The sequence below is a fragment of the Patagioenas fasciata genome, chromosome 1, assembly GCF_037038585.1.
Source record: "Patagioenas fasciata isolate bPatFas1 chromosome 1, bPatFas1.hap1, whole genome shotgun sequence".
In the NCBI taxonomy this organism is placed as follows: domain Eukaryota; kingdom Metazoa; phylum Chordata; class Aves; order Columbiformes; family Columbidae; genus Patagioenas; species Patagioenas fasciata.
In genome coordinates this window covers 213,323,489-213,344,318 of record NC_092520.1, presented here as the reverse complement: position 1 = coordinate 213,344,318, position 20,830 = coordinate 213,323,489, and the positions used below count along the sequence as shown (strand labels likewise).

Below are 20,830 nucleotides of genomic sequence, written 5' to 3'. Positions count from 1 at the left end.
CGTAGCCTAATTTAGTATTGATTTCAACACTTACAGCATGAGGTTGAATGCGGAATAATTTTGAGATAAATTAGTTTCATGGTTATTCAGTCAGCTTTAGGACGAAAGGGATTTATAGTATTTTACATTTAAGGATACAAGAACGGCGAACAAGACCATCCTCCTCCTCCTCAAATGCAACATTTACAAAGGGCAGCTACTATTTTCTTTCAAAGCATAATCTTTACAGAAACAGATGATTCACCTGTGAGGACGCGACGGCACAGGATGCCCGAAAACCTCTTATCTACAAGCTACTTCAGTTCAAACACGTGCTGATAGTTATCAAAAAGCAGCCGTTATCAGCCTGGGCGGGGGGGGCTGATCAAACTGTTCAAATCACAGCGCCGGCTCCTATCGCAGGAGCTTCAGAAAGATCTTGGGGATAGCAAAGAGTGGGATGGTTGAACCATGAACGACGTCGCTGGGAGAGCAAAAGGCTCATTCCCACTATACATCATATTTTCATCATACCCACAAGGTGATGAGGGCAAAAATTTCAGGCTCCAGCACTGTCAATTTCTTTTAATGTAAAATCAATAAAATTATTTTAGGGAGCTATTTGGATCACTTGGTTCAAAGAGGCAGCAATTTGTCTTCTCTTTCACAAAATGACCCGTCTATAATGTTGGGAACAGGCAGACCTTCTGACCAGGTACATTTTGACCAAGAATAATTCCAGTTCAAAATTATTTCCATCCATCATGAGAAACAAATTACAGGAACTGGCCGAGAGTCTTCAACCCCAAATGAACTGTAAGAAAATATATTGATAATACAGAACACATTTTCATGGCTACAAATGAAGCCGCAACCCACAAAAATACATCATTGCACTAAGAATCTCAAAGAAATCTGTAGGGTTAACAACCTCCAGGGTCCTGCTCCAAAGTTTGTGTGTTAATGTTACCATAAAGTATTTTCAGCTCTCGATAAGGTCGGATGCCCGTGCAGGTTGAGTTTGGGTTCTCACTGAGCTTAATTCTCGTGACAGAAAACGAAAGAAGAGAAAGACCATCATCAGCAAATTTGCTGATGACACCAAATTGGGAGGGAGTGTGGAGCTGCTGGAAGGCAGGAGGGCTCTGCAGAGGGATCTGGATAGACTGGAAAAATGGGCTGATTCCAATGGGATGAAGTTCAACAAGGCCAAGTGCCGGGTCCTGCGCTTTGGCCACAACAACCCCCTGCAGTGCTCCAGGCTGGCACAGAGTGGCTGGAGAGCAGTCAGGCAGAAAGGGACCTGGGGGGACTAATGGACAGGAAGCTCAACAGGAGCCAACAGTGTGGCCAAGAAGGCCAGTGGTATCCTGTCCTGTATCCAAACCAGTGTGGTCAGCAGGACAAGGGCAGTGATCCTTCCCCTGTACTCTGCATTGGGGAGGCCACACCTGGAGTATTGTGTTCAGTTCTGGGCCCCTCAGCTCAGGAAAGAGATTGAAGTGCTGGAGCGGGTCCAGAGAAGAGCAACAAGACTTGAACACAAGCCCTATGGGGAGAGGCTGAGGGAGCTGGGCTTGTTCAGTCTGGAGCAGAGGAGGCTTAGAGGTGAGCTCAGCACTCTCTAGAACGACCTGAAGGGCAGTTCTAGCCAGGGGGGATTGGGCTCTTCTACCAGGCAGTCAGCAATAGGACAAGGGGGCATGGGCTTCAACTCTGCCAGGGGAAATTGAGGCTGGAGATTAGAAAGCAATTCTGTGCAGAGAGAGTGGTCAGCATTGGAATGGCTGCCCAGGGAGGTGCTGGACTCACCGGCCCTGGAGGTTTTGAAACTGAGATTGGCCATGGCACTTAGTGCCATGATCTGGTCAGTGGACTGGAGTTGGACCAAGGGTTGGACTGGATGAGCTCTGAGGTCTTTTCCAACCCACTCCATTCTGTGATTCTGTGAAAACTCTCTGCTGGGATCTAATTTCACTTTGCCTCTGAAATAACCACCCCATAGCCATGGCACCCAGAACAGGAATAGCGTTAGTGACCATTAATACATGCAAAAATTCTAGTGATTTTCCCCCCAAATAATGATAGTTATTATTATTATTATTATACAGCATTATAATATACATGTTTTACAGTTATAAACTTAGACAGAAAGCAGCTGTATAAACCTGGGGAGATGCGTGCTACTTCCTAAGAGCTTTGCAAATATTATTCACCCCTGAGGAGCCGATTTTACAGATAAGAGGGAATAATTTAAAAGGATTAAAAGGGCTTGACCCAAATCACAGCAAGAGTCAGAGCCGGCAGTCAGTTCATTCCTTTCAGTCCCATGCAACGCGTATAATTCAGAATTTTTGGGGGCCTTCCATACAGTCCTGTTACTCAGGTAGTTGGGATGAGAACTGTGCTTGTTGTTATTATTACTACTCTACATTAGAGCTTGAAAAAGCTGTTTCAAAAGCGACCTCTCATGTAAGTGCTCTAACTACAAAGCCAAATCTCTCTGATCTGGCTGGAGAAGCAATATAGCAGCACATCAATCACAAACACGCCACACTTGGGTGGTAGTGAACCTCATCTCTGCTCCTCCTGGTAGTTTGGTATGTGTATTTAGTCCCAAATACTCCAAGTGTCCCCAGAACTTCTAAGGGTGGCACACATTGAAAATCTTGAAAATGAACTTCTATGGGAGGGGTTTAAGAAAGCAGTGGTTACAAGGTGCTTTAATAATGGCACGTGCCCAGCAAGAAGTGAAGATTGCCGGTGGCTTGATATATTTAACAAGAGACATATAGAATAATAGAATTAACTACATAGTTTAAGAAGGACAAGGAATTACAGGTGGGAGTCCAGAGGAGAGCTGTGAAGAGGATGAAGGGTCTGGAGCATCTTTCTGATGAGGAACAGCTGGGGCTGTTGAGCTGGAGAAGAGAAGCTGAGAGGGGATCTCATCAATGGTTATAAATATCTCCAGAGTGGGTGTCAGAGGATGGACCAGACTCTGTTCAGTGGTGCCCAGCGACAGGATGAGGGGCAACGGGCACAGACTGAAGCACAGGAGGGTCCATCTGAACATGAGGAGAAACTTCTTTCCTTTGAGGTGCCAGAGCCTGGCCCAGGCTGCCCAGAGAGGGTGTGGAGTCTCCTTCTCTGAGACATTCAAACCCACCTGGACACCTTCCTGTGTGATCTGCTCTGGTGATCCTGCGTTAGCAGGTGCGTTGGACTGGGTGATCTCCAGAGGTCCCTTCCAACCCAGCCAGTGTGTGATTCTGTAATAGTCTAGGTTGAAAGGGACATTCAAAGCTCCCCCAGTGCCACCCCTGCCATGAGCAGGGACATCTTCACCAGCTCAGGTTGCTCAGAGCCCCATCCAGCCTGGCCTGGGATGTCTCCAGGGATGGGGCATCCACCACCTCTCTGGGCAAATTGGGCCAGTGTTTCATTGCCCTCCTGTTGCACAAGCAAAACGTAAGAGCCCTTAATGTATGTACACCTACCAACCTGCATACAGAGACTGGCAGAGGAAAGACTACATCAGCAGTGACACGGGAATAGATCACAGTTACACACTAAATGTTGAGACAAATATTTGGTCACAGATCATAGAATGGTTTGGGTTGGAAGGGATCATTGATTTCCAACCAGGGACCCTTTCCACCAGACCAGGTTGCTCAGAGCCCCGTCCAACCCGGCCTTGAACACTTCTAGGATGGGGCATCCACAGCTTCTCTGGACAGCCTGTGCCGGTGTCTCACCACCCTCACAGTAAAGCATTTCTTCTTAATATCTAATCTAAATATCTTTCAGCTTCAAGCCATTACTCCTTGTCCTATCACTAGACACCTTTGTAAAATCTCCTTCCCGTCTCTCCTGCAGGTCGCCTTTCAGTACTGGAGGCTGCTCTAAGATCTCCCCAGAGCTTCTGTTCTCCAGCTGAACACCCCAACTCTCTCAGCCTGTCCTCCCAGCAGAGCTGTTCCAGCCTCAGATCATCTCCATGGCCTCCTCTGGACCCGCTCAAACAGGTCCATGTCTTTCCTCAGTGGATGTACAGCCAGGTCACGGTTAGACATGGACAACGAGTGACACCCTGCACTTCACTCAGCTCCTACCTGCAGAAGAGGCCGCTGCACACCGAGGATCTTCATGGTATCTGCATTAGCCAATATCTTCAGGGGGTCAGATGCCTTCGTAACGCCTTCGATCTCTTTATTGATCTCAGCCAGGACCTGATTGAGGAAGATGTTCTTGATGTACATGGTGAGGAACTCGCGGAGCGGACACTGCTTGGTTGGGCCAAGCTCCATGGCGTGCTCGATCTCCTGGATAAATCTGGAAAACAGGAAGGGAAGGATGCAATGTAGTGAAACCACGACGAGTAGAAAAGCTCTGTAAGGTAGCATTCAAAAACCCAAATATAAAATGCCAACAGCTGGTGAGAAGAAGACTCAGTGGCTGAAGGGCAGACAAAATGGGACCTGGTGAAAACCCACAACTTGGGAACAATTTGTGTTTATTGGTCCAAAAATCACTGACCGCTCTATTTAAGACATGCTGGAAAGGTGTCTTTTTAAAAATAAAACCCCCATGAAAAATATCCAGGATGGCAGAAATGCCTTTGAAAAGACAAACTTCATTTTGATGTTGGCCGCTCGATTCCCACAGGTGAGCTCCCCATCCCCAAATTGAACAGAAAGATATTTCAGCTGAAAGTCTAGAGATATAACTGAAAAAAAGCAATGCATATGCATGATGCTGATATCATACTGCATTATGTATGTCTGCATTATACTATATTTTTATTATGTGTTATTGTCTCATGCTGGGATCCCATTCCTGCGTACGCAGAACAGCATGCCCATTCAGGGAATGTTTTAACACAAAACATTTGCCATCTCCTCCTGCAAAGTATCTTTAGCTCAGCGATGCCATCTGTTCAACACATAGGAGTTTCTTCTAGAAATGACTCTTGCTTTCAAAATGGGATGTATCAAAATGATTAGGAATTGAGCATCAGGAGTCAGAATGGATTGAGCCATGCTGTCCAAAGGGAGAAATTTCACACAGTGGCAGCAGAAGCAAATGTTTGACCTTGGATCCCCCAATGCATCCTGTGCACCCCGAAACCCACCTCTTCTTCACTAGAAAAGGCTTTGGTTTTTCCAATTGAGGCACCTCTACCAGCTCCAGCATGGTCAGTGTCTATCAGAGGTGCTCACCACTAAACATTTGCCAAAACACTTCAATGAGGTTTGTTTAAGTGTCCGTAATTTTCAGCCCCTTTCAGATAACTGACTGAGCAGCTCCTGTCAATTTTGGCAGCACGATTTCATTCAATCTCAACAATTTGCTCCCTAAAGCCTCCGTGATGTTGACTCCATCAGTCTAGAGTGATACATTTGGGCTGATCCAGTTATTGCTTCCACAGGGAGACCTATTCACGGTTAAATTTGCAGATGATGTCTCCAAAGAGAGACGCTGCATGGTGAGAAATGCAAGGGACGGCAGTTTTATTCCCTGGCTTTCATGGATCGATACCATGAATCGGTTTTATCAAACAAAGAAACAGAAGAGTCATGTGGGAAGAGAGCAGAGAGATCACGACCACGCTTAGCTCTGAAATCATAGACCTAATGTCACCAGCTTGGAGTGACAACCACTGACGTCCTTAAGGGAACGTTGTCAAGGTTGATGGGACCTTATTAAACTAACTTACTGTCTCTTCTCATGTCTGCCAATAAATCTGTACTGTTCTCCACTCTTTCTTGCTAAGTTTATTTACACAGCGCTTGTGACAGATAGAACTCCCTGAAAAAAAGTGAATTAACTCTTAAAAGACCTGCACCGTGCAATGAAATACCATAATACTTCTTCCAGGTGGGAAAGGAGAGGCACAGCAGCTTTGAAACAAGCAACTTTCAGTGAAGCGAGGGGAACAACTTTTAAACTCTTAATAAAATCCAGCACATGCTTAAAAATGGCTAAACCAACAGAAATGGAAGGAAACTTTTAGAGGGAGAACGGCCACATTAACTATTAAGGCTCAGATGTGCTGACCTACGGCAACTGCTTATCCCACAATAGCTTGATGGAGTTTCTAAGTGGTTCCTATACCAGCGACTAAATTACTTGTGTGAGGTCGTAGGAAAGGTCAGCGCTGGCGAAAGGTGTAATCAAGGAGTTTTGATTCCCATTACCTGGTATTAATCGTCATTTCAGATCCCTCTGAAAGACCAACATCTTAATCTCCAGCAAACCTTGATTAGAGAATGGATTCCTGGTGGTTGACGTGTTCTAATAGGCTTTAATTTCTTGGCGTAGACAAGACAACAGTGGTTCAATTAATACTGGTAAGGATGAAAAATATACCGCAATTTTACTTGATACAAACCATAAAGTAATCATGGATTACGAGAAAGCTGCACAGAGCAAGGACTCTGCAAGAGTCATTAGGAGTGCTCAGCAACACTTGTGATGAAGAACAAATGGTCAAGAGCTTAGGAAAGCAGATTTAAGCAGGAAAAAGTTATTAAGAATGAAACTGTGCAAGTTATGGAGGACTAGAGGATATGGATAAGAGACCTCAAGTTTGAATGTTCACGGATAGCTTGATTAAATGATAATGGTAACGGAAAACCGACCATTTCTGAAGTGTTCATTTAATCAAAAGATCTCTACCAAAGGAAAAAGAAGTGAAGAAAAGTGTAGGATGGATGTCAGAGCATCTCTTTGAGCAGGGAACAGCCCTAAGAGTTCAGAAATTTGATATTACAATGGTATAATACATTACTGCTTAGTGCAGCCTAAAATGACAACTGGGATCCAGTTTTCTGTGATCTGCTGTGGTTCAAGGACCCCCTCACTGTATCTTCACCAATAAGTCCCACATCTGCTCTGCAAAAGGAGCACTTGAGGCAGCCACTGTGCAGCTCCAACCTTCACCCACCAAGAGGAAAACCCCACGGAGCAGATGACCAAGGTGCCCAAGCATCACCAGATTTCAGATAAAGAGGTACAGCAGATTTGCACCAAGAATCCTTCAAGCACATTACGTTGCAACAGTGATGCACCCTACGTGTTTTGTATCGGGAGGATTATTCAGATTAATCTAAGGGGCTGAAGCACAAATGTGATGGAGCGGTTGAGGGAGCTGGGGGGTTCAGCTGGAGAACAGGAGCTGAGGGGAGACCTTCTGATCTCTGAACTGCCTGAAAGGAGCTTGGAGCCAGGGGGGTCGGGCTCTGCTCCCCAGGAACAAGCACCAGGAGCAGAGGAAACGGCCTCAAGTTGCGCCAGGGGAGGTTGAGGTTGGATGTGGGAACAATTTCTTCCCCAAAGGGCTGTGGGGCATTGGAACAGGCTGCCCAGGGCAGTGCTGGAGTCACCATCCCTGGAGGGTTGAATGACGGAGATGAGGTTCTCAGGACATGGGGCAGTGACAGTGTTGGGTTAATGGTTGGACTCAATGATCTTGAGAGTCTTTTCCAATCAAAATGTTTCTATGGTTCTACGTAAGTCAAACACTGACAAGTTTGGAAAAGCAAGAATTGGAGTCACTTGTGTCACCTTGGTTGGGCTTGCTTTGTAAGACGTTGCAGTACCATTTTTAATTACATGTTGACACACTATTGCTCTCATCAGCAGATCCTTGTCTTGTCCTCAGAACAGGATGGTCGGCGCTCGCACAGCAAATGTCACAGCTCTGGGACTTTGCAACTCCCTGCAGCGTGACTGGAGTAACATGCACCAGCAGCCAATTGTCACCTGCCTGAGTCACTGTGACACCAAGTGAGATGCTTCTGCCACAAAGGGGCTGTCAGCACTGCTTCCAAGATTCCTTCTTCCTGCCTTCTCCTTTCTTCTTATGGTTCCTGTTTGTGGGAATTCGGCCACTGGTTCTCTGCTCCTCCTTGGCTCCCAATCTCATTTGTTTTACATTTCTCCTCTCTTCTTGGCGCTTATATCAGGAAGCGTCCTCCTCCAGGCGGATGGAACCCTACAGGTATGGAAGCCCCAAAACCACCATGAGTGGAGTCCTTGGCACCTTTGCAACGTTCTTGTCCTTGGCTTGGTCCTGGATCGCTACGGGCAGAATTGTGCCCACCAGGAACTTCAACTTCTACCGACCGGAAGCCTCTTAAGAGAGTCTGAGGGTTTCATTTCTTCCAAGATGTAAAAGTAATGCAAATTTTGGGGTATTTTCAGGGGAATGGCAAAAGGCGCACCCTTCACACAACAGCTCTTCTCACTGCGAAATGCGGAGATGCAAATTCCCAGCCAAAGAAAAGGTCACGAGAATTTGCCAACATGTACGATGTGTTTCTTCTCCTCATTCTCAGAAAGAACAAGCATTTCAGACACGTTTTTCTAAAACAATATTTAGCCTCGGTTGGCAATGAAAGACGAGCCAAATGACAAGGAACTGAGAATGAAGTTTTAGAAATAAGAAGTATCGAGTGGCATTAAAGACCTCACAGGTATTTTCTATTTTGTGCTTGGCAGAAACATGCATTGACAATCACATACTGTGCTATTTGTTTATCCAAATTTCAAATACTTATTCAAACATAATTCAGTCTTTATAAAGAAAAAACATTCAACAGCATCTAAAAAAGAATTCCATGAGTACTTTCCCAAATGCTCCAATTTTAGCCATTCAAACTATCCATGTAACTATTAAGATGTCCAAAAAGCAATCTGACCCATGGCTATCCCAGAGATGAACATTTATGGTTGTGTGTGAACACGGTAAGAAATCACATTTTAGGCAATGACACACTCATAGAAAACGCGTGAAAATCGAAGTGGAGAAATCTTCTTGGCGTTTGAATAACGCAGAGCACCAGGGAAGGTCTGGTTGTGATTCTTTAAATGGGTTTTAGACATATCTGCACACACATAAATCCAAATGACCAAGAAAACCTCAATGAAAACCCATTGCAATGGTGAAAGGCTGTGTCACGGAGCCCTTTTATACCCTCCTATTTTCTTTTTACTCTCCAAACAGTGAAATTTGAGATATAGGTCACTGCAAGATGGGGATGCAAAGAAGGGCCTTGGAGGAACAGCTTCGATTCCCTTCCAATTTGCCCTGATTATTCTACTGGAAAAAGAACCGTTCAGGTGTAATTCAGTAGAGTTTCTGAAACGCCAACAACGACCGCATTTCAAACCACCTCTCATCGCCACACAAAAGCTGAAGGGAAAACTACCAAGGTTTACACGCCGTGAGGTGGATTCTCTATGTGTGAGAGAATGACTCACGTGCATAGAAAATTCCCCCGGCGCTGCAAAATTACATTTATTTAACATAATCACTGCGTACGGCAGACCGGCAAAATGCAAAAAAACGCTTTCTCTGAATAAAAAAATGCAGAATGAGATGTGTAACCAGATTTTGGATAAGAATCACTGTAAATTGTAAGTTGGGGAATGACCTATTAGAGAGCAGTGTAGGGGAAAGGGACCTGGGGGTCCTGGGGACAGTAGGGTGAGCATGAGCCAGCACTGGGCCCTTGTGGCCAGGAAGGCCAATGGTACCTGGGGTGGGTTAGAAGGGGGTGGTCAGTAGGTCAGAGAGGTTCTCCTGCCCCTCTGCTCTGCCCTGGGGAGACCACACCTGGAATATTGTGTACAGTTGTGGCCCCTCAGCTCCAGAAGGACAGGGAACTGCTGCAGAGAGTCCAGCGCAGGGCAACAAAGATGCTGAAGGGAGTGGAGCATCTCCCGTGTGAGGAAAGGCTGAGGGAGCTGGGGTTCTGGAGCTGGAGGAGACTGAGGGGGGACCTCATTCATGTTTACAGATATAGAAAGGGGGAGTGTCAGGAGGATGGAGCCAGGCTCTTCTAGGTGACAACCAATGATAGGACAAGGGGGCAATGGGTGCAAACTGGAACACAAGAGGTTCCACTTCAATATGAGAAGAAACTTCTTCCCGGTGAGGGTGTCAGAGCCTGGCCCAGGCTGCCCAGGGAGGTTGTGGAGTCTCCTTCTCTGCAGACATTCAAACCCGCCTGGACCCCTTCCTGTGGAACCTCAGCTGGGTGTTCCTGCTCCATGGGGGGATTGCACTGGATGAGCTTTACAGGGCCCTTCCAATCTCTCACATTCTGGGATTCTGTGAAATATCATTGGGAATGACCCAAAATCCTAAAAAGGCTCGTGGGGAAGTCACTGCTCTGAAGGATAATTTGATGAGACGTCTGGCCAGGATGGACTTCTTGAAGAGATCAAATGGAAACAAAATAAAATATACACATCTGCATCTTATCCTGAATTCAGAACCTGCATTTTCAAAATGATGCACATTTTTTCACTTGTTTTCTCCTCCTGTGAAAGCATTGGAGGTGATGTGCGGCTGCAATGAAGCATTCCCCTTAGACAGAAAAGCACCGTCAGTAACATGAAGTCTCTTTTTAAAAATGACAGTCATTTGGATTTAAAAAATAGGAAAAAAAAGCAAACCATTTCATAAAATTTAATTCATTCTAATTCACAACTTAATTGGCTATGAGGACCGTCTTAGCTAGGCGTAAAGTATGCAATGAAGAACATAAAATGTAAAAAGAATATATGATTGATTTAGAAAGCTACAGTTCTCACCTTCCCTAAGCTTCCTTCTGCCTTCTTGTTACCATACGTCTTCAAAAAGATCATTAAAAGGAGCTGAAGACATGTCATTGGAAGCGCAGAGCATTAACCACTCCTGTTTTAATGATGATGATAATACTGTCTGAAATTTCCCTCCTCAAAAAAACAAATTGACAGCAAAAAATTGAAATATTCCGAAAGCTTATTAAGAAAATTGTTACAGACATTCAGCCCAAATTTACATTTCAGCTTGGTTTGTTTTTTGTATGATCCTAAACTGTTCTTTTCCCTCTATCTCAGTCATAAAACACCCAAATACCTGGAAAGAAGGTTTTGCTGAGCTTACACAATATACAGAAATACTGAGCAAATATCAGAAATTCCTTGAACTGGATACTGATTACTGACAGAACGGAAAGTGCCATTAGATGGAATTAGAGCTAAAATATCCAAGACTAGAGGTTCTTGAAGGTTTGAAGACACGTTCAAACTAAGAGAGAAACCTGGAAGATCCCCGATTGTTCATTCCCCATTCAGAAAGCCCAAACCAACAGTGGTTGTTTTGGGAGAGGGTCAACAGAGTCATAGGATTGCTTTGGTTGGAAAAGATTCTCAAGATCATTGAGTCCAACCATAACCCAACACTGCCAAGTGGATCTCTACCCCATGTCCCTGAGAACCTCATCTCCATCTGTTCAACCCTCCAGGAATGGTGACTCCAGCACTGCCCTGGGCAGCCTGTTCCAATGCCCCACAGCCCTTTGGGGAAGAAACTGTTCCCCAGATCCAACCTCAACCTCCTTCTCCAGCCCCTTCCCCAGCTCCGTTCCCTTCTCTCCACTCACTCCAGCACCTCAAGGGCTTTCTTGGCCTGAGGGGCCCAAAACTGTCCCCAGGATTCAAGGTGCGGGCTCAGAAGGGAGAGCAAGATGATGTTCTCCTGCCAAGCTCTTTGATAACCAAGAAGATACAGCTCTGATCCATAATTCACCACCCTTGCGATAACGCTGCCCAGCAAAGAGGCAATTTCAGTAACTCTGTGCAACCAAACCGGTATTGCTGCTCTTGAGCAATTATTTCAGTATATTCAGCTCACTTAACAATCTAGTTGGAATAAAACCTACTGCTCAACCATCCCACAGTCTCATCCATCCTCTCTCCCTGCCGTAGTGAGACCTACTGATGCTCCCATACCAAAAAGTATTAACCATTACACACACACCAAATACAACAAATGAAATCAAATTAAAAAAAAAATCACTGCAGCACATAGACCAAAGATTGATTGGTACTGACGATCAATCAAATAGGTACTAAAGTAATAGAAAACACACTGTTTTGCACCATAGATCATTATTTTGCTACCTTATCAGCTTAACAGGATTCTATTCTATTCTATTCTATTCTATTCTATTCTATTCTATTCTATTCTATTCTATTCTATTCTATTCTATTCTATTCTATGCTGTGCTGTGCTGTCCTATCCTATCCTATCCTATCCTATCCTATCCTATCCTATCCTATCCTAATCAGGATTCTATCCTAATCGGGATTCTATCCTAATCAGGATTCTATTCTAATCAGGATTCGATTCTAATCCGGATTCGATTCGATTCGATTCGATTCTATTCGATTCGATTCTATTCTATTCTATTCTATTCTATTCTATTCTATTCTATTCTATTCTATTCTATTCTATTCTATTCTATTCTATTCTATTCTATTCTATTCTATTCTATTCTATTCTATCCTATCCTATCCTATCCTATCCTATCCTATCCTATCCTATCCTATCCTATCCTATTCTAGATATTTCACTGAGGAACACACTGCTGATAAATACTAAGGCTACATGCAAGATAACAGAGCTGGTTCCGTATGAAGGAAGTACAAAGGGAGCTGTATGCGGGGACAACAGCACGACTAAAGTTTTAAGCTCTTCTCTAGGTCACCCAAAATGTGATTAAAATTATAATCATCATTAAAATAGTGCAAACAGCTCTGGGACACTCAATGGAGATTCAGCTACACAAAGTGCATTTAAAATCTTAATAAACCCAGAAAAAAACATGCAGCAAATATGAGACAAATAGCATAAATTTTCTGTTATTTTGAAATGTTATATAGCATAGAAAAGATCCAGGAAGGTAACAACTATGGCAAATGATTACTGTTAACAGAAAGCACCCAATTTGGGGCATTTTTCAGTAAAATATTAAGTTTTAAGTGCACCACCAAGGTGAGTTTGATGGGCTGTTTGGGGCAAAGGGGCTGATTACACCGTCAGTCCCCATCACTTCAGTCCCTCCCCTATACACACAGAAATCCTCGAGCAAAGAAAGCTCCACTACCTGCTAAAGCTTTTGGTTAATGTAAAGGCTCCCGAGCGTGTCCCCACTGAGCTGACACCTTTAGTGCTGGAAATGAAATAGTCCACAACTTCTTTTTTTTAACAGTAGCTAAAAAATACAAGCTTTAAAGATTATTTCTAGCTGCTCATCCATGAGACTGAGGTAAGAAATACCTCCTTTCCAGGCAGGTATAAAGAAAAACTAAGGATTTTGTTGCCTCCGAGCTGCTACAAATGCCACACACACTCAGAAACAAATTCAATTATAATTTAGCTATCATCTCATGCTAAAAATATTGGCTACTTAATGCTCACCTATCACCTACACGACTTTCTGACTTGGTGCAACTGATGTCTCCAGAGGGGAATATCGGCTGGGATTTGGCTGACAAGATGAAGAGCCAGAACTAATTAGATCTAAAGCTTCATAATGTATCGAAATGCGTATCTCATACCCTACAGCTCAGACGCTTCTCATCGGGCTGGAACCATGAGCAACGTCAGCAGAACCGCGATGGATTTTTCTTGAGGAGGTCAAACCTTGGAGGCAAATTCTACCATTCTAATTATAACCTTTCCAGCTGTGTAATTTGAACAGCATCCCACATTTCCATTCCCTTCCTCGTGGACTTAAAACTGGTTTAATTTGCTTTTGGTGTTGCTGTTGCAGCCAAATCTTCATAAATACCCAACTGCGTGGGCATGAATCCTTCTACTCCAACCCAGCCGAGTAGAGGTGATGTGGAAGTACAGCTGCAAAACCTCATCCTCGCTTTTCATTTTCATCTTGTCAGAGGTAAATCTCATCTACAGGAGTAATTACTTCCTTGATGAAGCTGGCACAGGGTAATTAACGCATCGCAAACATCACCAAGCCCAAGGCAATGGAAGGTTTCTGGGGAGGTGGTTGGAATGATGGTCACATCTCGTGGTCTCTGTCGTTTCATCTCTTCGAGGGCACGAACGAGCTTGAGGAATCAGCTGCCAAACCTCAGCTAATAACCAAAAATGATAAATCTGAGAGAGGAACAACCTGAAGTTTTGTGACCCTCCCGGAGAAACTGGGTTTCAAAGGAACAAAGCAGCATAACTTGGAGTTGTTACTGTGAAATGAAGGCTATGAAAAGCATCACATCACAGTCCTGGGCAAAACATGGGAAAATCTACTGTACAGACCATTGGAAGGCAGCCACGTTACTTAAGAAAGAGAAAACAGGTAGGTTTTGAGCCTTGTTGTAAATTTGTAAAGGCATTAGCCTACACAGTTAAAAAGCAATCCACTGGCCTATGAGATCTAACTTTATTCCTCTTCCATCTCTAGACACCACTCGTGCAAAGATGTTATTTCCCTTTCTGCAGATGAAACGGAGCAATTACCAGTGCCGCAAATCTGCATATAGCATTTATACGTCTGGAAGACTCGGGAGCAGCTCCCTCTGCGAGCAGATGTGGTGCAGCTGCTTCTCTTTGAAGGCACAAAAAAAGAAGAGTAACTCAAGCGTGAATCACAGCAGCTCCTTCTGTTAATGAGGACGCACCCGAAATACAAATCACGAGTGCTACGGGGAAGGCAACACGAGCTGGAGCTGTGGCTGCAATTGCTGGTGGAGGTTTGGGGATTTCTACAACTATGCAAAAGGAGGTTGGAGCATGGAGGGGGTTGGTCTCTTCTCCCCAGGAACAAGCGCCAGGAGCAGAGGAAACGGCCTCAAGTTGCGCCAGGGGAGGTTGAGGTTGGATGTGGGGAACAATTTCTTCCCCAAAGGGCTGTGGGGCATTGGAACAGGCTGCCCAGGGCAGTGCTGGAGTCACCATCCCTGGAGGGTTGGACAGATGGACACGAGGTTCTCAGGACATGGGGCAGTGCCAGGGGTGGATTAATGGTTGGACTCCATGATCTTGAGGGTCTTTTCCAACCAAAACAATTCTATGATACAACTGGTTCACTTCAGACCAAGGTGGCATCTCTGTGTGGTGTGGAGAGGTGATCTCCAAGGTTGAGTTATGGCTTATCAGCCGAGCTGCAGTAAGTGGCTGAACGTGTCCCTATCCCTGTTGTAACCTGGACCTTTACGTGTGATCCGTGGTTTACCTGACATCAGAAAGGGCCAGGAACACACGACCGGTAGGTACTAAGTCATCATCATTTGGTTGTTGCACATGTACATCCAGGTACAGGATTCACTTTTGGTCCTTTCCTCACCTCATCCTGTTCCTGATGCTGATGCTCCTGGATCCCCTTCCCATCCCCTTTTTCCACTCAAGCTGCCTCTCTGCGACAGGGCTTAAAAAGTCATTAGTAATATCACCCTTGTTCGCTTCTCACCGCATCACTTTTTATTACTGAGGCAGAATGGTTGCTTCACATTTTGGTTATTCGCAACAAACAGCAGGCAAGAACCCTGATGATGGGTGAAAACATGGCAGGGACACAGTGGAATTCTGACTTGACTCTCAGCATCAACCCAAAACACACCCCAAAGAGCACATTTTAAGCATTAGAAGCATGTAACAAGCATGAGAATGCAATGCTTACTAACAATAAAGAGAAAACTTGCCTGTCTTCTACCGCCAAAATGCAGTCATTGTTTGGCATCTTCATTTCCTTCTGAGCTCCAAGCCCACAAAAATACCAGAGGGATCCAAGGCTTTGGAGCAATTTATTTATTCTACAAGTCATACATCTCATCAAAGAGATCTGTAAGACAGATTCACACCTTCTCCCTGAGAGCACCTCGGTGTAAAGTGGAGGACGGCGGCTTCAGTGCCTATAGCGCAGTATGGGATGTAACAGCAACGTATGGTTCGTGGCTCCTGGCAAGAGCCATCCCTTGGTGTTGCTCTTCCATCCCCCTATGGCAGACAAATTCACTTTGATCCACATCTTCGCCAGGGTCTTTTAGATCAAATCTGAACAACCAGAGCTTTGTTCAGATCCTAAAGACCCCCCGCAGCGTATTTGTTAAGAGATGGGTTTTCGCCCCCTACAGACTCCCAACTACGGTATGAGGGCTTCGAGTTCGTTTTGAGAACAAATATAAAGTAGTTTTATTCTCTATATGCTGTGAACCTCCTTTTAATCCTTTTCAGCAAAGTACAGGTTCTTTATAATGTGAACGTGGAGGCAGAAAACGTGTGGTCAAATATTTCCCTAATTTATTGAGGAACTTTTTGGGGTTGTTTGAGTATAAAGAGACTCGGTTTCCCTATTATCGCAACAAGCAATTAATGTTTGCAAAGCAAGAGATCCTCAATACTGCAGAAGGGTATGGTAGCATTAAAATGCCAACAAACCCTGATTGTGCACATGCAGGAAAGAGTAAAATGTAAAGAGCTTCTAGCCCCAAACTGGCCCGACATTGAGCAAAACCTGCCAGTTGCCTCCAAGTTACAAGATTGCTTCATGATGGAGACGATAATCCAAAATGACCACCGAACTAAATTACCCACTGTCGATCCACTTGTAATTTAAATCCAATCCCGCAGAAGCCGGAAGATAAATGTACTAAGCCTGGTCAATCAATCTCTCTCTCTCTAGAAGTTGGGCGATGTATTTATTTGACGTGAACCCAGGGCACGTGTACGTTTAGAGGCACTTTCTGCCCAGCTCTGACCATGAGATGAAGTCAAACCTGCAGGATCCCATCGCTTCTTCTCTTTCCAAATTACTATAAAAGTAAAGGTAATGCTTTACTTTCCATGATGCTACACGTAACACAATTTCACTACTACCAATGGGGTCGGTATTGGGCAAGGTAGAAAATACATGCTGTCACACTTAAAAAGCATTATAATTTTAAACGATCTTGACAGTCAATTCTAAATTAATTCCTGCCTATTGCATAGAAATATTGTAGGGCTCCATTAAATGCATATACAACACTTCAGCATCACCCATCTATAAAGATGTTAACGAAACCATCATATAATCTCATCCTATTACACCAAGTGATCTGAAATATGGAGTTCACTAACTTTGGCTTTTTGAATTATTAAATCATATTTCCTTTAATGCCGTATCACATTCGGTTTGTTGACCACCACTGAAATGTAATGATAACCCCTCCCCAACTTCACACTCTCCACTCAGCACAACGGCTTCGTAAAAATTACCTTATTATTCATATTATTTTAAAATCTGATCTGGCGGCACATTCTTCATGCTCAAACCCCACAGCTCTCAATCTGGCCCCTGTAAAAAGTAACATATGCTGACTATAAATCTTTAAAATGGCTCTATTAATAGAGTAGCTGTGGTGACAGCTTTATAAATGGGCACCATCTTCATGCAAACTGATTTTTTTTAATATTAGATCGCATTCTAACGGTTTGTAACACAAATGCAAGGGTGGCTTTGGAGCAGACGGCAGGGAGGAACGACTCCATCCAGCGGTTTCTAAGGGCTGAATTTGGTGAGCTTACAACAGCAGACACGATGGGATTAACTTTGCTACACCTCTCCGCTCCTCTGCTTTTCCCAATCTGATACAAAACGCTCTAATTACTGGCTCTGTGTCTGTCAATCCAATTACTTCCTATTTGCCGCACGCGGACACTCCATTAAATAAGCAGACAGATGGTGCGATCTTTCATTAGCATCCGAGTGACTGATTAGTCGCCAGTATGTGGATGGGGGTAGGACAAGTCAGTTAAATCATGGGTTACTCCAAAAAACCACATTGAGTCAAATGAAAACACCCATCTAAGAGATGGTAACTCCAGGGTCCATCTGGGGATGTCCCAGAGTATTGGGGCTTGATGGAGCCGCTGCCTCCAGGAGGATGTAGGGCCAAGTTTAGCTGTCCTGCCATGGACACCTACCTTAGGCATCTACAGTGAAGGGCTGATGAGCGATTCCAGCTTGTCCTCTCTGCGGCAGTTGGTTTTCCTTTTAATAAATGCGGAGAAAGGGCCAGGAGGTCCAGTTCAACCACCAGTTGTAGGATGGTCACATCCCACAGCCCTGTGTCCTTGCAAGCATTTGGGAAATGCAGTTTCATGGATATCGCTGCTCTCTTCACACCTCTAGACCTCTTCCATTTTACAGTCAGAAATAAGACACCGTTACCCCAGAAATCCGTGGCGGAGCGTTAAGTATCTCTAATCCCGGTCAACAACAAGTTCATCACTTGAACCTCCTTTCCACCTTTTAGCCCTGTACCCAATGGTGTCAAAGACACGGTCCTGAAACACATCAGATGGAGGAGAAGAACGTAGATTCGAGATCATTTCCATCTACCTTATTGCCCAGCTTCAGAACGTGGACGGGCCAACATTGGGTTAATTAAGGAAGCTGCTCTGTGTTTCAGGAAGAGCCAAATTCACCAGTGGTGAATGAAAGTCGACTCACAACCCATAGAATATGAGTGCAAGTAAAAGAGGGGAATTTTCTAAGGAAACAGAAGCAAAGAGCAGATGTTGCTGAACACCTGGGAACAGCACGTCCGTGAGCAACAGGCCTAGAAGTGAGAACATAACATATACCCAAACAACCCCAAAAAGTTCCTCAATACATTAGGAAAATATTCAACCACAATTTTATGGTCCTGGTTTGAGGAAAAAGCCACAGTCATTAAGTAAATCATCGTATTTTCTAAATGTTTCAGTTCCTCACTGACTAGGGAGTAACTAAACTCTGCAGTAAGCCCATCTCTGCCTTTTCTTTCCCTCTTCTGAGGACAAACCCGATAAGCCTGGGGCCATGTCAAAATTAGGAGCAACGAATAACTAAATACGAATCCTCCTTTGAAGACTGTTGCTTATCAGCCTGTTGTAATGAATACTTGTTGTTCTGCAAAGAGGATTGAGAAGTGGGGAAGGACGCTGGTCTGAGAGCCCCAGGGAGAGAAATAATATATGAACCTCCAGTAAAAAGATGCGCTAGAACCTCTGGTAGTCGTCCATCTGACCCACAGGGACCACTGAGGAGATTTCGGTTACCATAGCTAATTCAGCTCCCGATATTCGTCCATTAAGGGATGAGATTATGCAAATAGATAATATTTTCTTAACACGCATGCAGGTAACTTACAGAAAACAGAACGGGATCCATCCTGATTTTCATGTAGGACACAAAATTGACCTGAGATGCTACTGAGCTGGGTTGGGTTTTAACCATACTCGGTCACGTGGAAATTATGAGACGAGAGTACGCACAAGGCAAGTCACTCTAAGACACCCAGGTAAGCAAGTAGATGTATATTAAGAGTGGCAATTACTTTACCTTCTCACTGACCACAGGCATGCTGGAAAGTGCCCGTCGGAAAAGGAGCTGGGGGTGTTGGTGCCAGCGGCTGAACATGAGCCAGTGTGTGCCCAGGTGGCCAAGAGGCCACCAGCATCTTGGCTGGGACCAGTAATGGTGTGGCCAGGAGGCCCAGGGCAGTGACCGTCCCTGTGCGGGGACCTGGGGAGGCCAAACCGCCAATCCTGGGGGCAGTTTTGGGCCCCTCATGCCAAGAAAGGCCTTGAGGTGCTCGAGTGAGTGGAGAGAAGGGAACGGAGCTGGTGAGGGGCTGGAGCACAAGTGTGATGGGAGCGGCTGAGGGAGCTGGGGGGTTCAGCTGGAGAACAGGAGCTGAGGGGAGACCTTCTGATCTCTGAACTGCCTGAAAGGAGCTTGGAGCCAGGGGGGGTTGGGCTCTGCTCCCCAGGAACAAGCGCCAGGAGCAGAGGAAACGGCCTCAAGTTGCGCCAGGGGAGGTTGAGGTTGGATGTGGGGACCAATTTCTTCCCCAAAGGGCTGTGGGGCATTGGAACAGGCTGCCCAGGGCAGTGCTGGAGTCACCATCCCTGGAGGGCTGGACAGACAGACATGAGGTTCTCAGGGACATGGGGCAGAGCCAGGCGTGGGTTAATGGTTGGAATCCATGATATTGAGGGTCTTTTCCAACCAAATGATTCTGATTCTATGCAACATCACAAAGGAAAGCTTGGCAGCTTTCACGCCATGTGTATACGTTGCTGAGTCAGCGATTTGCACAGGAACGCAACGATCCTGTATATAAATAGCTGCCAGCAAACTTTTGAGATCTAGATTACAGATCATGCCAGGTGACATTAAACTACATTCAGATCCAACCTCATCACATCCATTAGTAAGTTGGCAGAAAATCTTAGCTCAGTTGGGGCACACTAACATCGTTATTTAGGGAGGCAAGAAAAAGCGAGCATAGAACCAGCTGTGCTGCAGGCTCTGCCCATTAGCAAGTGCACAACTTGTCTATGGAGCCAGAGCCGCAGAAGAAGAAATGATGGAAGATTTACCACGTCTTTGAAGATAATTACGGCAGGGAAATCACACCAGAATTTCAGTAGCCACCACTATTTCCCTGAAGAGTTGAGATGGGGATGAGAGCGCTCGTTTTACAAGGTTGCGGAACATGTTTGGGGAAAACAGAAAGAGCTTCCAGAGTAAATACAGATGAAAAGCAGGTATCTGAATTACCTCTGACCGTTCACCTCATTTGGCATCCATGGTCTAGTCCAAGCTCATGAGGAAAATGGATTTGCATCATAAGAGTACTGAGCAACAATGCTGTGCTACTGGAGGCAGTAAATTGGGACGAATTGGATGCTGTAGCCCCATTAAGGATTGCATTCCTCTTCTCTGAAGAGTGATGGTATTTGCTTCAACGTCCTCAACAATTTCTGACACCAGGACTTATGTTCTTCCAAATTAAACTAACTCTTTGTGTAGTTCCATTTGGGTATGGCATCTTTTTCAACTCCTAACCTTAAAAACCGAAATAAGGAATTACTGATAGATCATGTTTTCTGCTCAGACAGCTGGTTTCTGGCCACAGAGTGATCCTTATAAAACACAAATAATTATTAGCCTAAAAAAGTGAGCAGAGTTACTCTAAAATACAACATAAACATATAAGGGCTGCATTGCCAGTGGGAAAA

At 44.8% G+C, this 20,830-nt stretch overlaps 1 protein-coding gene across 2 annotated transcripts in view; it reads right to left on the bottom strand.

Moving 5' to 3' along the window:
* The window catches only part of EXOC4 (exocyst complex component 4), a 411,272-nt gene that overhangs the window by 114,860 nt on the left and 275,582 nt on the right, over positions 1–20,830 (bottom strand). For both annotated transcript variants that reach the window (XM_065856603.2, XM_071803542.1), the window contains exon 11: positions 4,095–4,314. In XM_065856603.2, coding sequence (XP_065712675.1) covers positions 4,095–4,314 — 220 coding nt within the window. The remainder of the gene's footprint in view (positions 1–4,094; positions 4,315–20,830) is intronic.